The sequence below is a fragment of the Lynx rufus genome, unplaced genomic scaffold, assembly GCF_022079265.1.
Source record: "Lynx rufus isolate CCGP_SWC_20201006 ecotype Redwood Valley unplaced genomic scaffold, mLynRuf1.p SCAF_12, whole genome shotgun sequence".
NCBI classification, from domain to species: Eukaryota; Metazoa; Chordata; class Mammalia; order Carnivora; family Felidae; genus Lynx; species Lynx rufus.
Genome location: NW_025814826.1, coordinates 61,972,943 through 61,986,679, shown reverse-complemented (window position 1 = coordinate 61,986,679; position 13,737 = coordinate 61,972,943). Strand labels below are relative to the sequence as shown.

The window sequence follows — 13,737 nt, the reverse complement described above, 5'->3', positions numbered from 1 at the left end:
GTGTGAAATGAGAAGCAGAGTGATTTCGAACTGGGGAAGGAGAGCGGGTGTTTACTCAGCTCAACGGTGCTAACTGCCTCCCACACTTCCCCGGGTGCCTCCCACACTGCTCCAACTGCCTGGCACGCCGACTGCCCTGGGTGCCTCCCATAAGTTATTGTGTTTGACATGCCTCTCTCTCCATGGTTCCCAGAGACTGTGGGCTTTCCTGACTCATGCAACTTTCAGGCTGGCCGTCTAAAGAAACAGCAAAGTTGCACACGTTACAAACGGAGGCTGAGAGAGGTCAAACATCTTGCCCAAAGCCACATAACCAGCAAATATCAACGTGGGGTCTAAATACAGGTAGACCAGTCTCTTAACCACCGTGGCCCGGATCTCCAAAAGTCTTCTGTATCACATCCGTATCAGGAGAACCATTTTTGATCTCGTAACTGTGACCGTTTACATGCACGTGTAGCACGTGTACCACAGTATTAAGAAGTTATGTTTCCACGTGACACAAAACATCAGAAGTTTACGAGGATGACCACGTGTTGGCCCTCTCTGTACCTGGTGTGTTGGTTTGCTTACCCCAGGGGTGCGCGCCCTCATCCAGAGACACCACGCTGTGCTGTCTCGCCAGAGACAGAGCAAGCCGCCGTCTTACTTAAGGCTGCCATTATCTACGAGAAATTTGTAGTTTAAAGTTCGCTAGTAGCCACGTTAAAAAGAACAAGAGCGGCGCCCAGCTGGCTCGGGAGGTCAAGGGCCATCTCACAGCTCGTGAGTTCAAGCCCTGCGTCGGGCTCTGTGCTCACAGCGTGGAGCCTGTTCGGTATTCTCTCTCTCTCTCTCTCTCTCTCTCTCCCTGTCCCTCCCCCACTTACCACTCTTTCTTTCCAATTAATAAACATTTTTAAAAAGCTTAAAAAAAAAGCTTGCTTAAAAAGAAACAGGTAAAATTAATTTCAGCAAGGTGTTTATTTCATCGTCTGTCTCCTACGAAGTCTTCGGACGCTGCCGCGTGGCCTACACGCCCAGCACACCCACCGCGCCAGCCACACTGCAAGCACTCGGCGGGCACGTGTGCGAGCTGCCACGGTGGACAGTGCGGTCGAACCTGTGCTTGTGCTCTTTCTTCCACACCATGCGTCAAAGAACGTCTTCAGAACAGCTCTGCGATCTAAGAGGAGACCAACCAAGTAAAGAATTCGGCAGTAACGCTGAACTATATGCACACGTGAGAGGACTACTGAAGTCCGAAGTTGATTTTACAGGACCTGAAGTGGCAAAGTCCAAGACTTTCAGACCACGGATCAAGTGTTCTGGGGCATTCTCTGTTAGTGAACACTAATAAGGCTGTGTGCTCCTTGAGAGGGGTGGCGGTGAATGCTATTTGCCGAAAGGAACTAACGTAAAATCGGAAAAATAAGGCCCCTAATTCCATCAGTCCGGTCCCACAATAATACGCGGCAGAAATGAAATTCTAGGTTTGAGAGAGGTAGTCCACGTCTGACAAGGCAATGCTTCCTGATCAGATGGGAGGCCTAATTCTTAGGGGATTCAAAAGCATCACAAAGTATTAGATTTTTGAAGACCGTGTATGGGACATACTAATTGGAATCAACTCCAGCCACTGAGGTCAAAGCAGACTGGAAAGGCAATGAGACAAAGTACAAAGAGAACGCTTTGGGGCCAAGGTGGGTTTGTACCACTGCTCAGCCTTTCGAGTGTGGATGATGAGCCATTTAACCTCTCTGAACCTGTGTGCAAGGGAATGGCATGTTTAGACTTGAATTTTGCACTATTTCGGGGCACGCTGAGAGGGGACAGAGAATTGATGTGAAGCCCACGATACAGTACCAGGCACAGAGTAAACACTCAAGTCGCTGAAGAGGACGGTGGTAGTGATTTCCTTTTCTTTTTAAGTTTATTTATTTACTTTGAGAGAGGGGGCAGGGGCAGAGAGAGGGAGAGAAAAAGAATCGGTGGTGATTTCCTTGTTAGTACTCACTTTTTGGTCCTGGGGATGATTTGAACGTTTGGTATCCTAACTGGTTTATACCAGATTTCTAATTCTGAGACATTCAGTGTTGTGCTTAAACCAAGTGTTACAGTATGTGCACACGATGGGCTGGACTGTGCCCCCACCCCAGATCGTATGTTGAAGCCCCACCCCCCAGTACCTCAGAATGGGAGCGTATTTGGAGATGGGGCCCTTAAAGAGGTGATTAAAGTGAGGCTGTGCGTGGGTCCTCATCCAATCTGACTGGTGCCATCGGAAGAGAGGAAACGTGGACATGCACAGAGACCAGAGATGCACGTGCACAGAGAAAGACCCCGTGAGGACACAGCAAGAAGGCGGCCATGTGCAAGTCAAGGGAAGAAGCCTCAGGAAAGACCAAATCCCCCAAGACCTTGACCTTGGGCTTCTAGCCTCTGTAACTGTGGGAAAATAAAATTCTATTGCCTCAGCCACCTAGACTGTGGTTATTTTGTTACGGTAACTCTAGCAAACTAATACAGTGCATAAAACCATCTTGTCAACCTCCATCGTATAGCTGCTTAGTTTCCAGGAGTTTCCAGTAGAGCAGCTGCTTAGTCACACCCAGTAAGGCTGTGTGTGTGTGTGTGGGGGGGGGGACACGGCTGTGGGGGGGACAGCTGTTGGGGGGGCACATGGCGTGAGGGGACACGTGTAGGCAGGACCCAGGTTCAAAGTCTGCTCCTCTGCCGGTAAGCTGCGTGATCTTAGGCAAGTTGTCTAATTCTGATAAATCACAGTTTCCTTCTTCTTTGAAAGGACTGACGTGTATGTCACAGGTCATGAGGATTAGACGAACACTCAGAACACCTAACCAAGAGTGGCTTCTCAATTTGTCAACGTGTGCCACCCTCACACAATCCTCCGTCCTCCTCCAGGTATGATGAGTTGCAACACTGCAAAGATCACTTCAAAGACGGCAGACGGGGGGTTGTCAGGCAAGATGCCTCTTTAAGTGAGTCTTCCCTGACATTTAAAGGCCTCATGATGTACCAGCCTCTTAATTGGTCCCTGCCTCGAGGCTTTCCCACCTGTCAGTCCAGCCCCTCCATGGCCGTGGAATGACTCTCTGAATCCAAGTCGAAACTCACCGCACCTCGCGTGTAACTCTCTGGGGCTCCGGGCCACCTGCTGCCCGTGGCACCGAGTCTCAGCACGTGCAGGGGGCAGAGTGCGGCCGCTCCTCCCCCCACCTCCCTGCCGCGCCTCACACCTTCTAGCTCTGCCCATGAACTGGAGTTGCAGATGGCACGTGCTGCCCCCACCGGGCCCCGCTCTTCCAGCTCGGTGAAATGCCCTTCCCTGTCTGTACCCCGGTGACTCCTACTCACCCTTCCCTTTCTCAGTGAAAGGTCCTCAGGGTTCTCAACCAGACTTTAGCACTGCCTCCTTCGGGAAATCCCGAAGTGTTCCTCAGACCTCTCATAACGATTACCGTATTACATTACTCTTAAGTATTTTTTTCTTTTCCTTCTGGCCTGTGAGCTTTTCAAAGGGTCTTTGCCTCCATAATCTTTGTATCCCAAGCATCGAGCATCCCCGACGCACACGGACATTCAACAAATTTTGGCTACATAAATGACCAAAGGGATGAACACTCGTGATCCATCATATTAACAATGCTATCACTCTAACATTAAGACTCCGAGCTCCCTAGGTCGAGGCTCACGTTCCGGATTGCTCCTTTACTTCTCTGAGCCCTCAGTTCGCCATTTGTAAAACAGATACGTCAGCTCCTGCTGTAACCATTCAGACTCAACGAGACACAAGTAAGTAAGAGGTTTACACTCCACAGGGGATTTCTGGCAAATGGCTTCATCTTGTGCTCTGTGCTCCTTTTCTTCATCTATACAGTGAGAACGGCGCCCCATACTTGATAAAGTTGCCGGGACACTTAAATGAGATACTATGTGACGTCGTGGCTAGCATCTACCAGTGCCGGTCCCCCCAGGCTGCGCCAACACCCTCAAGGATACCAGTGTGAGGTTTCCACTCACAGAGACCAAGACCAAGTTGAGAGTCCAAGACTGAAGGGTCTCAACTGTTACAAGTTATAGGAGAAAAAAAATGTGACCTGAGCCTGAAAGGAAAAAGAATTTTATATCCTTGTCAACCTGGGTACCAGAGCTCACGAGTAACAGCAGCTGCCTGTTCAAAGTTGCCTGGTGCCACGTGAGTTCAGAAGTGGTTTATACTTCATCAGAACAACCACGCAATTTGTATTTTTTTATGCTTCATAAAGCCGCTATTTTGTTTTGTACATGTGTCTATCATTGTCCCCCACTTAGAATTTTAAACATAAAGCAAGAGGTTTCTAGGCATTTAGGAAAACATTCTGAACAGAATAAACACTGATTTCATATATCAATGAACATCAAGGTATATTATCACAAGAGGTAACTATAAAGCTCTGTTTTGCCTCTGATAACACTTACTTATTTCTGGGTAAATACTTCTTTAGAAAATGAAGCGGAGCTAACTCATTATTCACAAATACGAATTTGAAGTTGTTAGAAAACAGGATCACTGCTGCTGAGAAACAGAAACCTTCTCGGAATGCCAAGCTAAACTTCTGGGGCTTTCCTCCTGAGGCACTGACAACGCAGGGTATTTCCACATTGTTCATGTGATTTGGGGCACTTGAAGAGCCACAGACTTTGAAGACATTGTTTTTCCTTAGAATACACTGAACACTGAGTTAAAACTTTAGAGTAAATAAAACTTCAATTTTTATTTTTCAAGCTTCATTGCTTTAACACTACAATAAGTTCTGGAGGGGTGATGCATGCTAGTTGCTAAGACGGAGAGGGCCTCTCCAATTAAAACAAACAAGAAACAAAGCAAGCCAAGTCAAATTACCCTCATTGTCTGATCACCATCTGGTTCCCAGAGTGCATAAACGTGGAAGGGCACAAGTGTCTGTTAACAGGGTCCAGTCAGAGATGGTCTCTTACCTTTGGGCAGGGGTGCTATAGCTGTTATCATAGGAATCATAACTCTGTTCGTCATAAGCAGTGCCATAACCATCATCATAGTCCTACAATAAAACAGGAGAAGTATAAAAAAGTTCAGAAAAGTTTCTGGACAAAAAGAACCACTCTGCTTTTAGTGACTCTTTATTAACTCAGCTAACATTTAACTCCACATCTAATTATAGTGTAAAGAAAAATATTAAGAGTGACATCAGTGAAAATGACAAGAACTTCCAAAAATTCTCTGTAAAAGCAAAAAGAAACTGGCAAAAATTGTTAGAATCAACAGTTTCAAAACTCTGGAAATTAACAAAAGGTTTGCAGAGATCTAAGGAGCATTTATTTTTAAAAATTTGGCTGAACCTTGGTAGGAGCAGTGAGCTCTGTGATGTTTTAATGAGCCCTATTCCCACCCTTCACTCCCTGCTCTGCAGGAGCCTTGAAAACCCACAGCCTTGACCACAGTGGACTCCAGCAGGCTGAGGGCCACTGCAGGAGGAGAACAGGGCGGGGTTCTTTCAACCTCATTCCCTGAGGACTGCATTTGACCTGGCTTGGACTCATCCAGTGCAAAAAGCCTTTTCCCTGAGGGTATTTAAAGAAAATAAATAGAGGCAATTACATAAGATTTCAGCTACTTGAGGTGGTTGGAGCAAACAACAGTCTAATCAAAAGCCACCTAGAAAAGGGCCAGGATGAGATATCCATTCTCCCTTTGAAAAGCTCTGACATACTCCTGGGAATCTAGAAGGCTACATAGCTGCACAGTGCCATGTACAGGCCCAGGAAAGACCTGGGAGGACCCTAGGCTCTCTCCTCAGGATGACCCTGCGCTTCTCACAAGAAGGAAAGGCAAGGTCAAGGAAAGAGTTAGCTGTAAACCAACTGGCTGAGTTTTAAAGACCTGTTGTTCCAACCTGCTTGGTACTCAGTCTCCAGGCATTCGATAAAATCGCCGTCCGATCATTAGCTGACCACTAAGGTAACAGATAGGAAACACTTCAGTGATAACACATAATAAATATAAACTTTACAAAATGAGTTTGGAAAAGTCACTAAATAAAAAAAGGAAAACAGAAAATACTGGGAGGAAGGAGAATTTGATTTCCATAGTTGACACACTAAATGTCCAGTCTTAGTAAAAAAGATTAGGTGATATGAAAAGGAACACAAAAGTATGGTTCATACAACGAGAAAAAAGTAATCACCAGAAATGGTCCCTGAGGAAGATGAGACACTGGACTTACTAGACAAAGACTTTAAATCAGTTATTTTAAATATATTTTATTTTATTTTATTTTTTTTTAATTTTTTTTCAACGTTTTTATTTATTTTTGGGACAGAGTTAAATATATTTTAAAAACTAAAGGATACTCTGTGTCTACAGAACTAAAGGATAATAACAATGCCTCACTAAATATAGATATAAAAATAGTAAAGAATCCAAAGTAATTCTTGAGTGGTAAAGTATAACTGGAAGGGAAAATTCACCAGAGAGGTTCAACAGCAGATATAACCATGCAGAAGACAGAGTAAGTAAACCTGAAGATAGAGGTCAATTGAGATTATCCATTCTGAGGAAGAAGATACAAAAGGATAAGGAAAAGTGAACAGGGTCCCAGAGACCTGTGAAACACCATCAAACAGGAACATATGCATAATGAGATACCCAGAAGGAGAGGAAAATAAGAAGCAAAAAGATTAGAAAGAGAAATAATGGCTAAACACTTGCCAAATTTGATGAAAAACCTTATCTACACAACCAAGAAGCTCAAAACACTTAAAGTAAGGTAAGCTCAAAGAGACCCACACCTAGAAACATCATCAAAATGTTGAAAGACAAAGACAAAGAGAAGATCTTAAAGCAGCAAGACAGAAGCCGCTCATCATGTGAAAGAGAGTATCAATAATATCAAAAGCTGATTTCTCAAGAAAAACCATGGAGGCCAGAAGACAATGGGATTCCACTTTTCAAGTACTAGAAGCAAGAGACTGTCAACTAAGAATTCTATAACCAGCAGAACTATCCTTCAAAAAATGGAAAAATTTGGGGCTCCTGGGTGGCTCAGTTGGTTAAGCGTTCAACTTCAGCCAGGTCACGATCTCACGGTTCGTGGGTTGGAGCCCCACATCGGACTCTGTGCTGACAACTCAGAGCCTGGAGCCTGCTTTGGATTCTGTGTCTCCCTCTCTCTCTGCCCCTCCCTCTCTCTCTCTCAAAAATAAATAAAATGTTAAAAAAAATTTTTTAAATGGAAAAATTAATATATTCTCAGGTAAGCAAAAACAGAATTCAACAGCAGACATGTTCTACACAAAAGAGTAAAAGAAGTCTTTAATGTAAAGTGAAAAGTCATTAGATAGTAACTTGAGTCCACACGAAAAAATAAGTAACACTGATACAGATAGCTACTTAGGGAAATACAAAACTATACATGTGTTTTTGTAGTAACTTTTTTTTTCTCCTATTTGATTTAAAAACCAACTGAATGAAGAACTAATTATAATTGTGTTGATGGACACACGATGTATGGAAGCTGCAATCTTCATGACAGTGACAATACAAAAGTGGGCAGGTGAGGACGGAGCTAAAGAGAAGCAAAGTTTTTGTGTCCTGTTAAAATTAAGTTGGTATAATTCTGAGAAAGACTGATATAAATTAGAAAATAAATTGTAATCTGCAGGGCAGGCTAAGAAAATAATTTAAAAAAAACATAAAAAGTAGAAAAAGAAATGGTAATGGGGTTAAAGTGATACAATAAACAAATACCTAACAACAAAAGGGGAGAGTAAGGTACCAAAAAGACATAAGACATAGGGTAAAACAAAAAAGCAAAGTGAGAGATGTAAATCCTACCTTATCAGTAATTACACTAAATGTAAATGGATTAAACTAAGTAGAATAAATTAAAAGGCAGAAAATGGCATTCTGCTTAAAAAGAAAGATCCAACCATATGCTGTCTACGAGAGACACACTTTAGATTCAAAGATAAAAATAAATTGAAAAGGAAGAAAGAAGATATACCAAACCGTGGAAATATGAATCAAAAGAGAACTACCGTAGCTGCACTAATATCAGACAAAACAGACTTTAAGACAAAAACTGTCACCAGAGAAAAAGGACATTTACTTATAATGATAAAAGAGTCAAGTCTATCAAGATGATAATTCGAAAAATGTATGCAAATATATACACACATAAATAATAATAGAGCTCAAAGTACATGAAGTAAAAAATGACAGAATTACCAGGAGAAATAGACAATTTAACCATAATAATTGGGAACTTCAATATCACACTCTCCATAATAAAAATAATGCCTGAAAAAAGGATCAAAGAAGAAATAGAAGATTTGAACAATACAAATCAATTATACCTAACAGACAATTATAGAACTAACATACATCTATAGAATACTCTACCCAGTAAGGGTAAAATGCACATTCTTTTTCATTACATAAAACATTCCAGAGGACAGACCCTACATTTCCCCAATTCAAAATTTACTACAAAGCTAAGTAATCACAACAGTGAGGTACTGGTAGAGACACAGATCAATAGAACGAGACTGAGAGCACAGAAATAAAACCCTCACATCTATGGTCAATTCATTTCCAACAGGGTGCCAAGACAATTGAATGGTGAACAGTACAGTCTTTTCAGTATATGGTGTGAGAACAAATGGATATCCACATGCAAATGAATGAAGCTGGACTGTTACCTCACACCATATACAAAAATTAATGCAAAATGCAACATGCATCTAAGTATACAAGATAAAACTACAAAACTCTTAGAAGAAAACATAGATGTAGATCTTTGTGATTTTGGATCAGTCATTAGTTTCTTAGATATGCCAGCAAAAGCACAAACAACCGAAGAAAATATAGATGATAGATACCTAATAGATAATATAGATATATCTAATAGAAAATATAGACCATCAAAATTAAAAACTTATGCATCAAAGGATGCTAGCAAGAAAATGAAAAGACTATCCATGGGACAGGAGAAAAATATTTCCAAATCACATATCTGATATGGTCTAATATTCAGAATATAAAAAGAGCTCTTACAACTCAACAATAAAAAGAAAACCCAGCAAGAGCAAAAGCCATCTTCCTTAGTTCTATGGAGACAGACTTCAAACTGAGGACATTCTGCAGATAAAATAACAAGCACACAATGGTTATTTTAAAAGCACTGTGGAATTCAAAAAGGTCTAGAGAAATGGTCATTTTGTAAGATAAAATTGGATATATTACAATGGCATCTATGTCCATGAACGTGTGAATCCTACCCTAAAACTGATTACTAAGTTTCTGGTGTTAGTCAATTACATAATGACTTTGGACTTCACTGGTATTTATTTAATATTTAAATGAGCCTGAAAATAACATCTAAGTATTTTGGAACATCGGTATTATCAATGCTAATCAATTTAATGATCACCACCGGATCTGTGGAAGCAGAGAAATGTGGCCAAGGGGTAAGAGAAAGGACCTGGAGTTAGATGGGCTTCCATAATTTACTATCGATGATTTTACTCAGGCTTATTCACATCTCAGAATCTGTTTCTTTACCTGTCACCTGTGAATCCCTTAAGTATTTTGAAAGGATGAGAAACTATATATACACATATATGTACATATTCCAGCAAAATGCCTGACCTATATTAAGAACTTTATGAAGGATAGCATATAATTAACTATTTTACTAAAGCATTACTCATGGAGACCTCTGTCCTGTATTTCTAAAATTATAGAACAGAGGAAGAACACCAGAAGCCACTGTATGAGAGGGTATGAGCCAAATAATTGATTTTAAAGTGATTACCTTATTCTCTCTTCATAAGCATCTATTAAATACTAAACCTCAATTTACTTGGCTTAGGAAAACATAAATATCTAAATAGGAAGTTATATTATAATGTGTTCCATCTTGTAACATGAGTATCAATACTAAGAGATCATACTGTCTTTGCAGGAATAAGGCATATACATTTTCTACATGATCACGTCATTTTTTAATATTTTTTCACAAAGGAGGAACTTAATATTTGTTGAACAGCTATGTGTCTGGTACTTCTCACAGAAGATAGAACAGAATATTCTACAGGGGCAGAGGAAGAATAAAAGTGAAGGACAGTTAGCACACAATATACAAACCATCGTGTTCCCCATAGTACCTAAAGGCGGATTAGTAATTTGGTGATCTTCCAAAGACCAATGCAAGAAGGAGAAAGCTATCAGACAAGATACAGACAAAACAAAAACAAAATTGATATGATTTTAATAATGAGGTAAGTCATATGAGGCAGGTATTACTGATAATTCTGGTGAATTAATCAATTAAAAGAAGCTGGTGTTCCTAATGGAAAGAGTAAGATTTTTAATTTTTTTTAACATTTGTTTACTTTTGAGAGAAAGAGACAGAGTGTGAGCGGGACAGGGACAGAGAGAGAGGGAGACACAGATCGGAAGCAGGCCCCAGGCTCTGAGCTGGCAGCACAGAGCCTGCTGCGGGGCTTGACCTCACTAGTGGTGAGATCATGACCTGAGCTCAAGTCAGACGCTTAACCAACTGAGCCACCCACGCGCCCCAGGAGTATTATTGTTAAATTAAAAACCCAAACCTCCACTTGGCGCCTACCCTGTTCCTGGCACTCTGTCAGCACCATGAACTGAAAAGGAGCGCCACTGTCTAGTGAGTACTCTGGCATGAGGTGACGCGAGACAGGGGACAGGCCACTAAAGAGATACTGATAATGCAACGTGTCAAATGCCGTGGCAAAGGCGAGGTGGCGCTGTGCACTGAGGTGGCACAGAACTGCCCAGCAGGGAGCGGGAAGGGACAGGGAAAACTGTCAGAAATGCCAACGCCAGCATTTAGTTTCAAAAGCAGGGAAAAGCAAAAGTCCTGGAAACATGCACGAAAAATAAGCATTTGGCAGAATGGACAGCAGGTGCAGAACGGTGGAGGTACAGACACCTGAGAACCTTCCTCGTCCAGGAAAGCCAACGGCTTGTTGTGGGTACACTGCAGGACGCCAGTGGAAGAATGGAGAGCAAGGAAACAGAGAATCCCATGAAGCGGTTAGTGAATGGCCCAGTCACGGTGCGTGGGTTGGGGTTCTGAGTGACATGATCCACCTTATGGTTTAGAACTCGTTCTCGGGTACCGGGGTGGGGGAATGGAACGGCAAGGGTGGATCTGGAGGGCTTGTTACCTAGGTCACTGCACTGGGCAGTTTGGCAATGTGGAGCTCACGGTTTCGTCAGTAATTTGGTCGTAGCTTGGGAAGAATATGGCTTCGCCAAGTTAGGAATTCTACTTCTAAGCTTATTTAAAGAATCGAGATTGTAAGTGACTGGAACTTTTCTTCAAAAACTAAAATGCGAAGTGCTATACTACACTTTTAGCCTTACAGACTCATTCCTTGTTCAATTATTCCATCAGATATTACAATGCTAGAAATTTATTTGAATTTTCAAATAGTTTAGGTCATTGAATTAATTGACTTTCATGTTTTTACACTGAAGATTTTAAAAGATTAAATTTGCAGTCCTCACATGATTTCTTTCATGATGATTTCACAGGTGGATTTGGCCAGAGGGACGCACTTCCGCTCTCTATTCAATGGACAACACTTGAAAGCTGTGGGAAGTGTGAAGGAAAATGTGACAGGAGAGAAGGAGGAAAAGCTGAGTGTAGGTGCAAATACATTCAGAAGTTTCTAGGAGGGGGTAGAGGGGATTCTTGGGGATCATCTGCCACCTTGCTGCAGGCAACAGATGAAGTCACTGGCAGACAACAATTGGGGGGCTTAATCGGAAAGGACTCCGTGTTGGTTGCCATAATGAGGAAAGGCAGGGCGGGGGGATGGGTAAGAGTCCCTTAACATTAGGCTTCTTTGTTGAGGACTGATCTGGGGGTCAGCAGCCCCCCTTTTTTTCTGAATGCTCTTACTGTTTCCAACTACTTGTTGCTTGTTTTCTTACTCATATCGTTTGAATATTAAGAAATTCCTCTTAGGGGCGCCTGGGTGGTGCAGTCGGTTAAGCGTCCGACTTCAGCCAGGTCACGATCTCGCGGTCCGTGAGTTTGAGCCCCGCGTCAGGCTCTGGGCTGATGGCTCGGAGCCTGGAGCCTGTTTCCGATTCTGTGTCTCCCTCTCTCTCTGCCCCTCCCCCGTTCATGCTCTGTCTCTCTCTGTCCCAAAAAATAAATAAATAAATAAACGAAAAAAAAAAAAAAAAAGAAATTCCTCTTGGGGGGGGGCCAAGATGGCAGAACAGCATGGAAGCTTTTTGTGTGTCTCGCGTCCATGAAATACAGCCAGACCAACACTAAACCATCCCACACACCTGGAAGAAATTCCTCTTTAGATTTTTCTGAGGCCAAGGCAGGAATTTTAAAAAACAGTGAATGCGTTGTCCGTTACAAGTTAACATGCGATCGGGTAGAACCATAAATCTAGTATAGAGGGGATACACGGATTCAGTTCAATCATCCAGCTAACCTCAGACTCTACAAAGCCTGCCAGGACCTGGGAGGGGGAACTCACTAGGTCCCTGGGGGCAGCGCTCAGACATGTCAAACAACTGTCTTTACACCTGAAATCTCTGTGTAATTTCTCACATGTGTATATTTTCTCCTAGAGAACACTGGCCCTTGTGACATGGCCCCAGGCAACACGTTGTCCTCATTTTCTGCCATGTGTCCTGAGCCAAGGGCAATAATGACAACCGGTTTGTGTGCTGCTCCCTACAAGTCTGTGACCACCCATCTCTGAAGAAATTTCTCACGGTGAGGCTCAAAGGACTCTCCTCTCCTACTGTATCTTCTCAGCCCCATGAAACCAGCATCTGTCACACCCGTGTGACGCCCAGGTCGGATCAGACACACACACCTCCGCTGAGTGTGTGGCAATGACTGGCTCCTGGCCTCCCCCGCTGTTGTGAACACGGATTGTGTCTTGCTTATTCTTTCACACAGGGTGGGGGCAGGGCCTGGAGCGCAGGAAGGATAGCTCGATAAATCAATGCTCATTCGATTGCTGGACGGAGTGCCTGCAGAGGAAAAAGCGTGCCAGACCCACCCCCACCCGGTCCCGTCTCCTGCCTGAGCGTGCCTTCACCTATGCCCTCCCAGGGCCACTCCTCCGTGACCCCACGCGAAGACAGCGGGCGTTTATGAACCTGTTTATGCTAAGAACCTAATGCATTTGCTCTGGGAGAAGCTTAAGAGAGCTCCCGGACATCATTAAAATGCAAGCACAGATGTTTCATCTCCTTCGCTGCACTTTTCAAACAGGGCTCTGGACCTGCAAATGGGCAGCACAGGAGACACCGCCCTAATGAGATGCTAACAAACCGCTGGTCTGCACGAGGCTCTGAAGGCACCTTCACCTGGACAGAGCCCGTGCCTCTCGCCTTCCCATCCCACTGACCATTCTGCCTGGCAGGAAACCTTTATCTCCTCAGCCTCCCTCGTACATACCCCCCCCCCGCCCCCGACTCTATTCCTAAGGTAACTAACTGCGTTAGAATCATCCAGAAGTTCTCAGCTGGACTAGTACAATATTCTAACTCATCTGCCTGGAAGAGCTTCCTTATCTAAACCCTAAACCTTCCTGCAGAATTATCCACCAAAATGCTCATCTGAGTGTGCTGCTTCCCTGCATACAAATCTCCAATTTCCACCCCTCCTGTTCCTACAAAATAAGGAACAAATT

General features: G+C 43.1%; 1 protein-coding gene across 4 annotated transcripts in view; it reads right to left on the bottom strand.

The window, feature by feature from the left end:
• Nucleotides 1–13,737, bottom strand: part of KHDRBS3 (KH RNA binding domain containing, signal transduction associated 3) — a 190,436-nt gene that overhangs the window by 38,102 nt on the left and 138,597 nt on the right. For all 4 annotated transcript variants that reach the window (XR_006961151.1, XM_047074222.1, XM_047074225.1 and 1 more), the window contains exon 7: nucleotides 4,981–5,063. Coding sequence is in view for 3 of the 4 variants with exons in the window: in XM_047074222.1 (XP_046930178.1) it covers nucleotides 4,981–5,063 (83 nt within the window). In the remaining variant the exon portion in view is untranslated. The remainder of the gene's footprint in view (nucleotides 1–4,980; nucleotides 5,064–13,737) is intronic.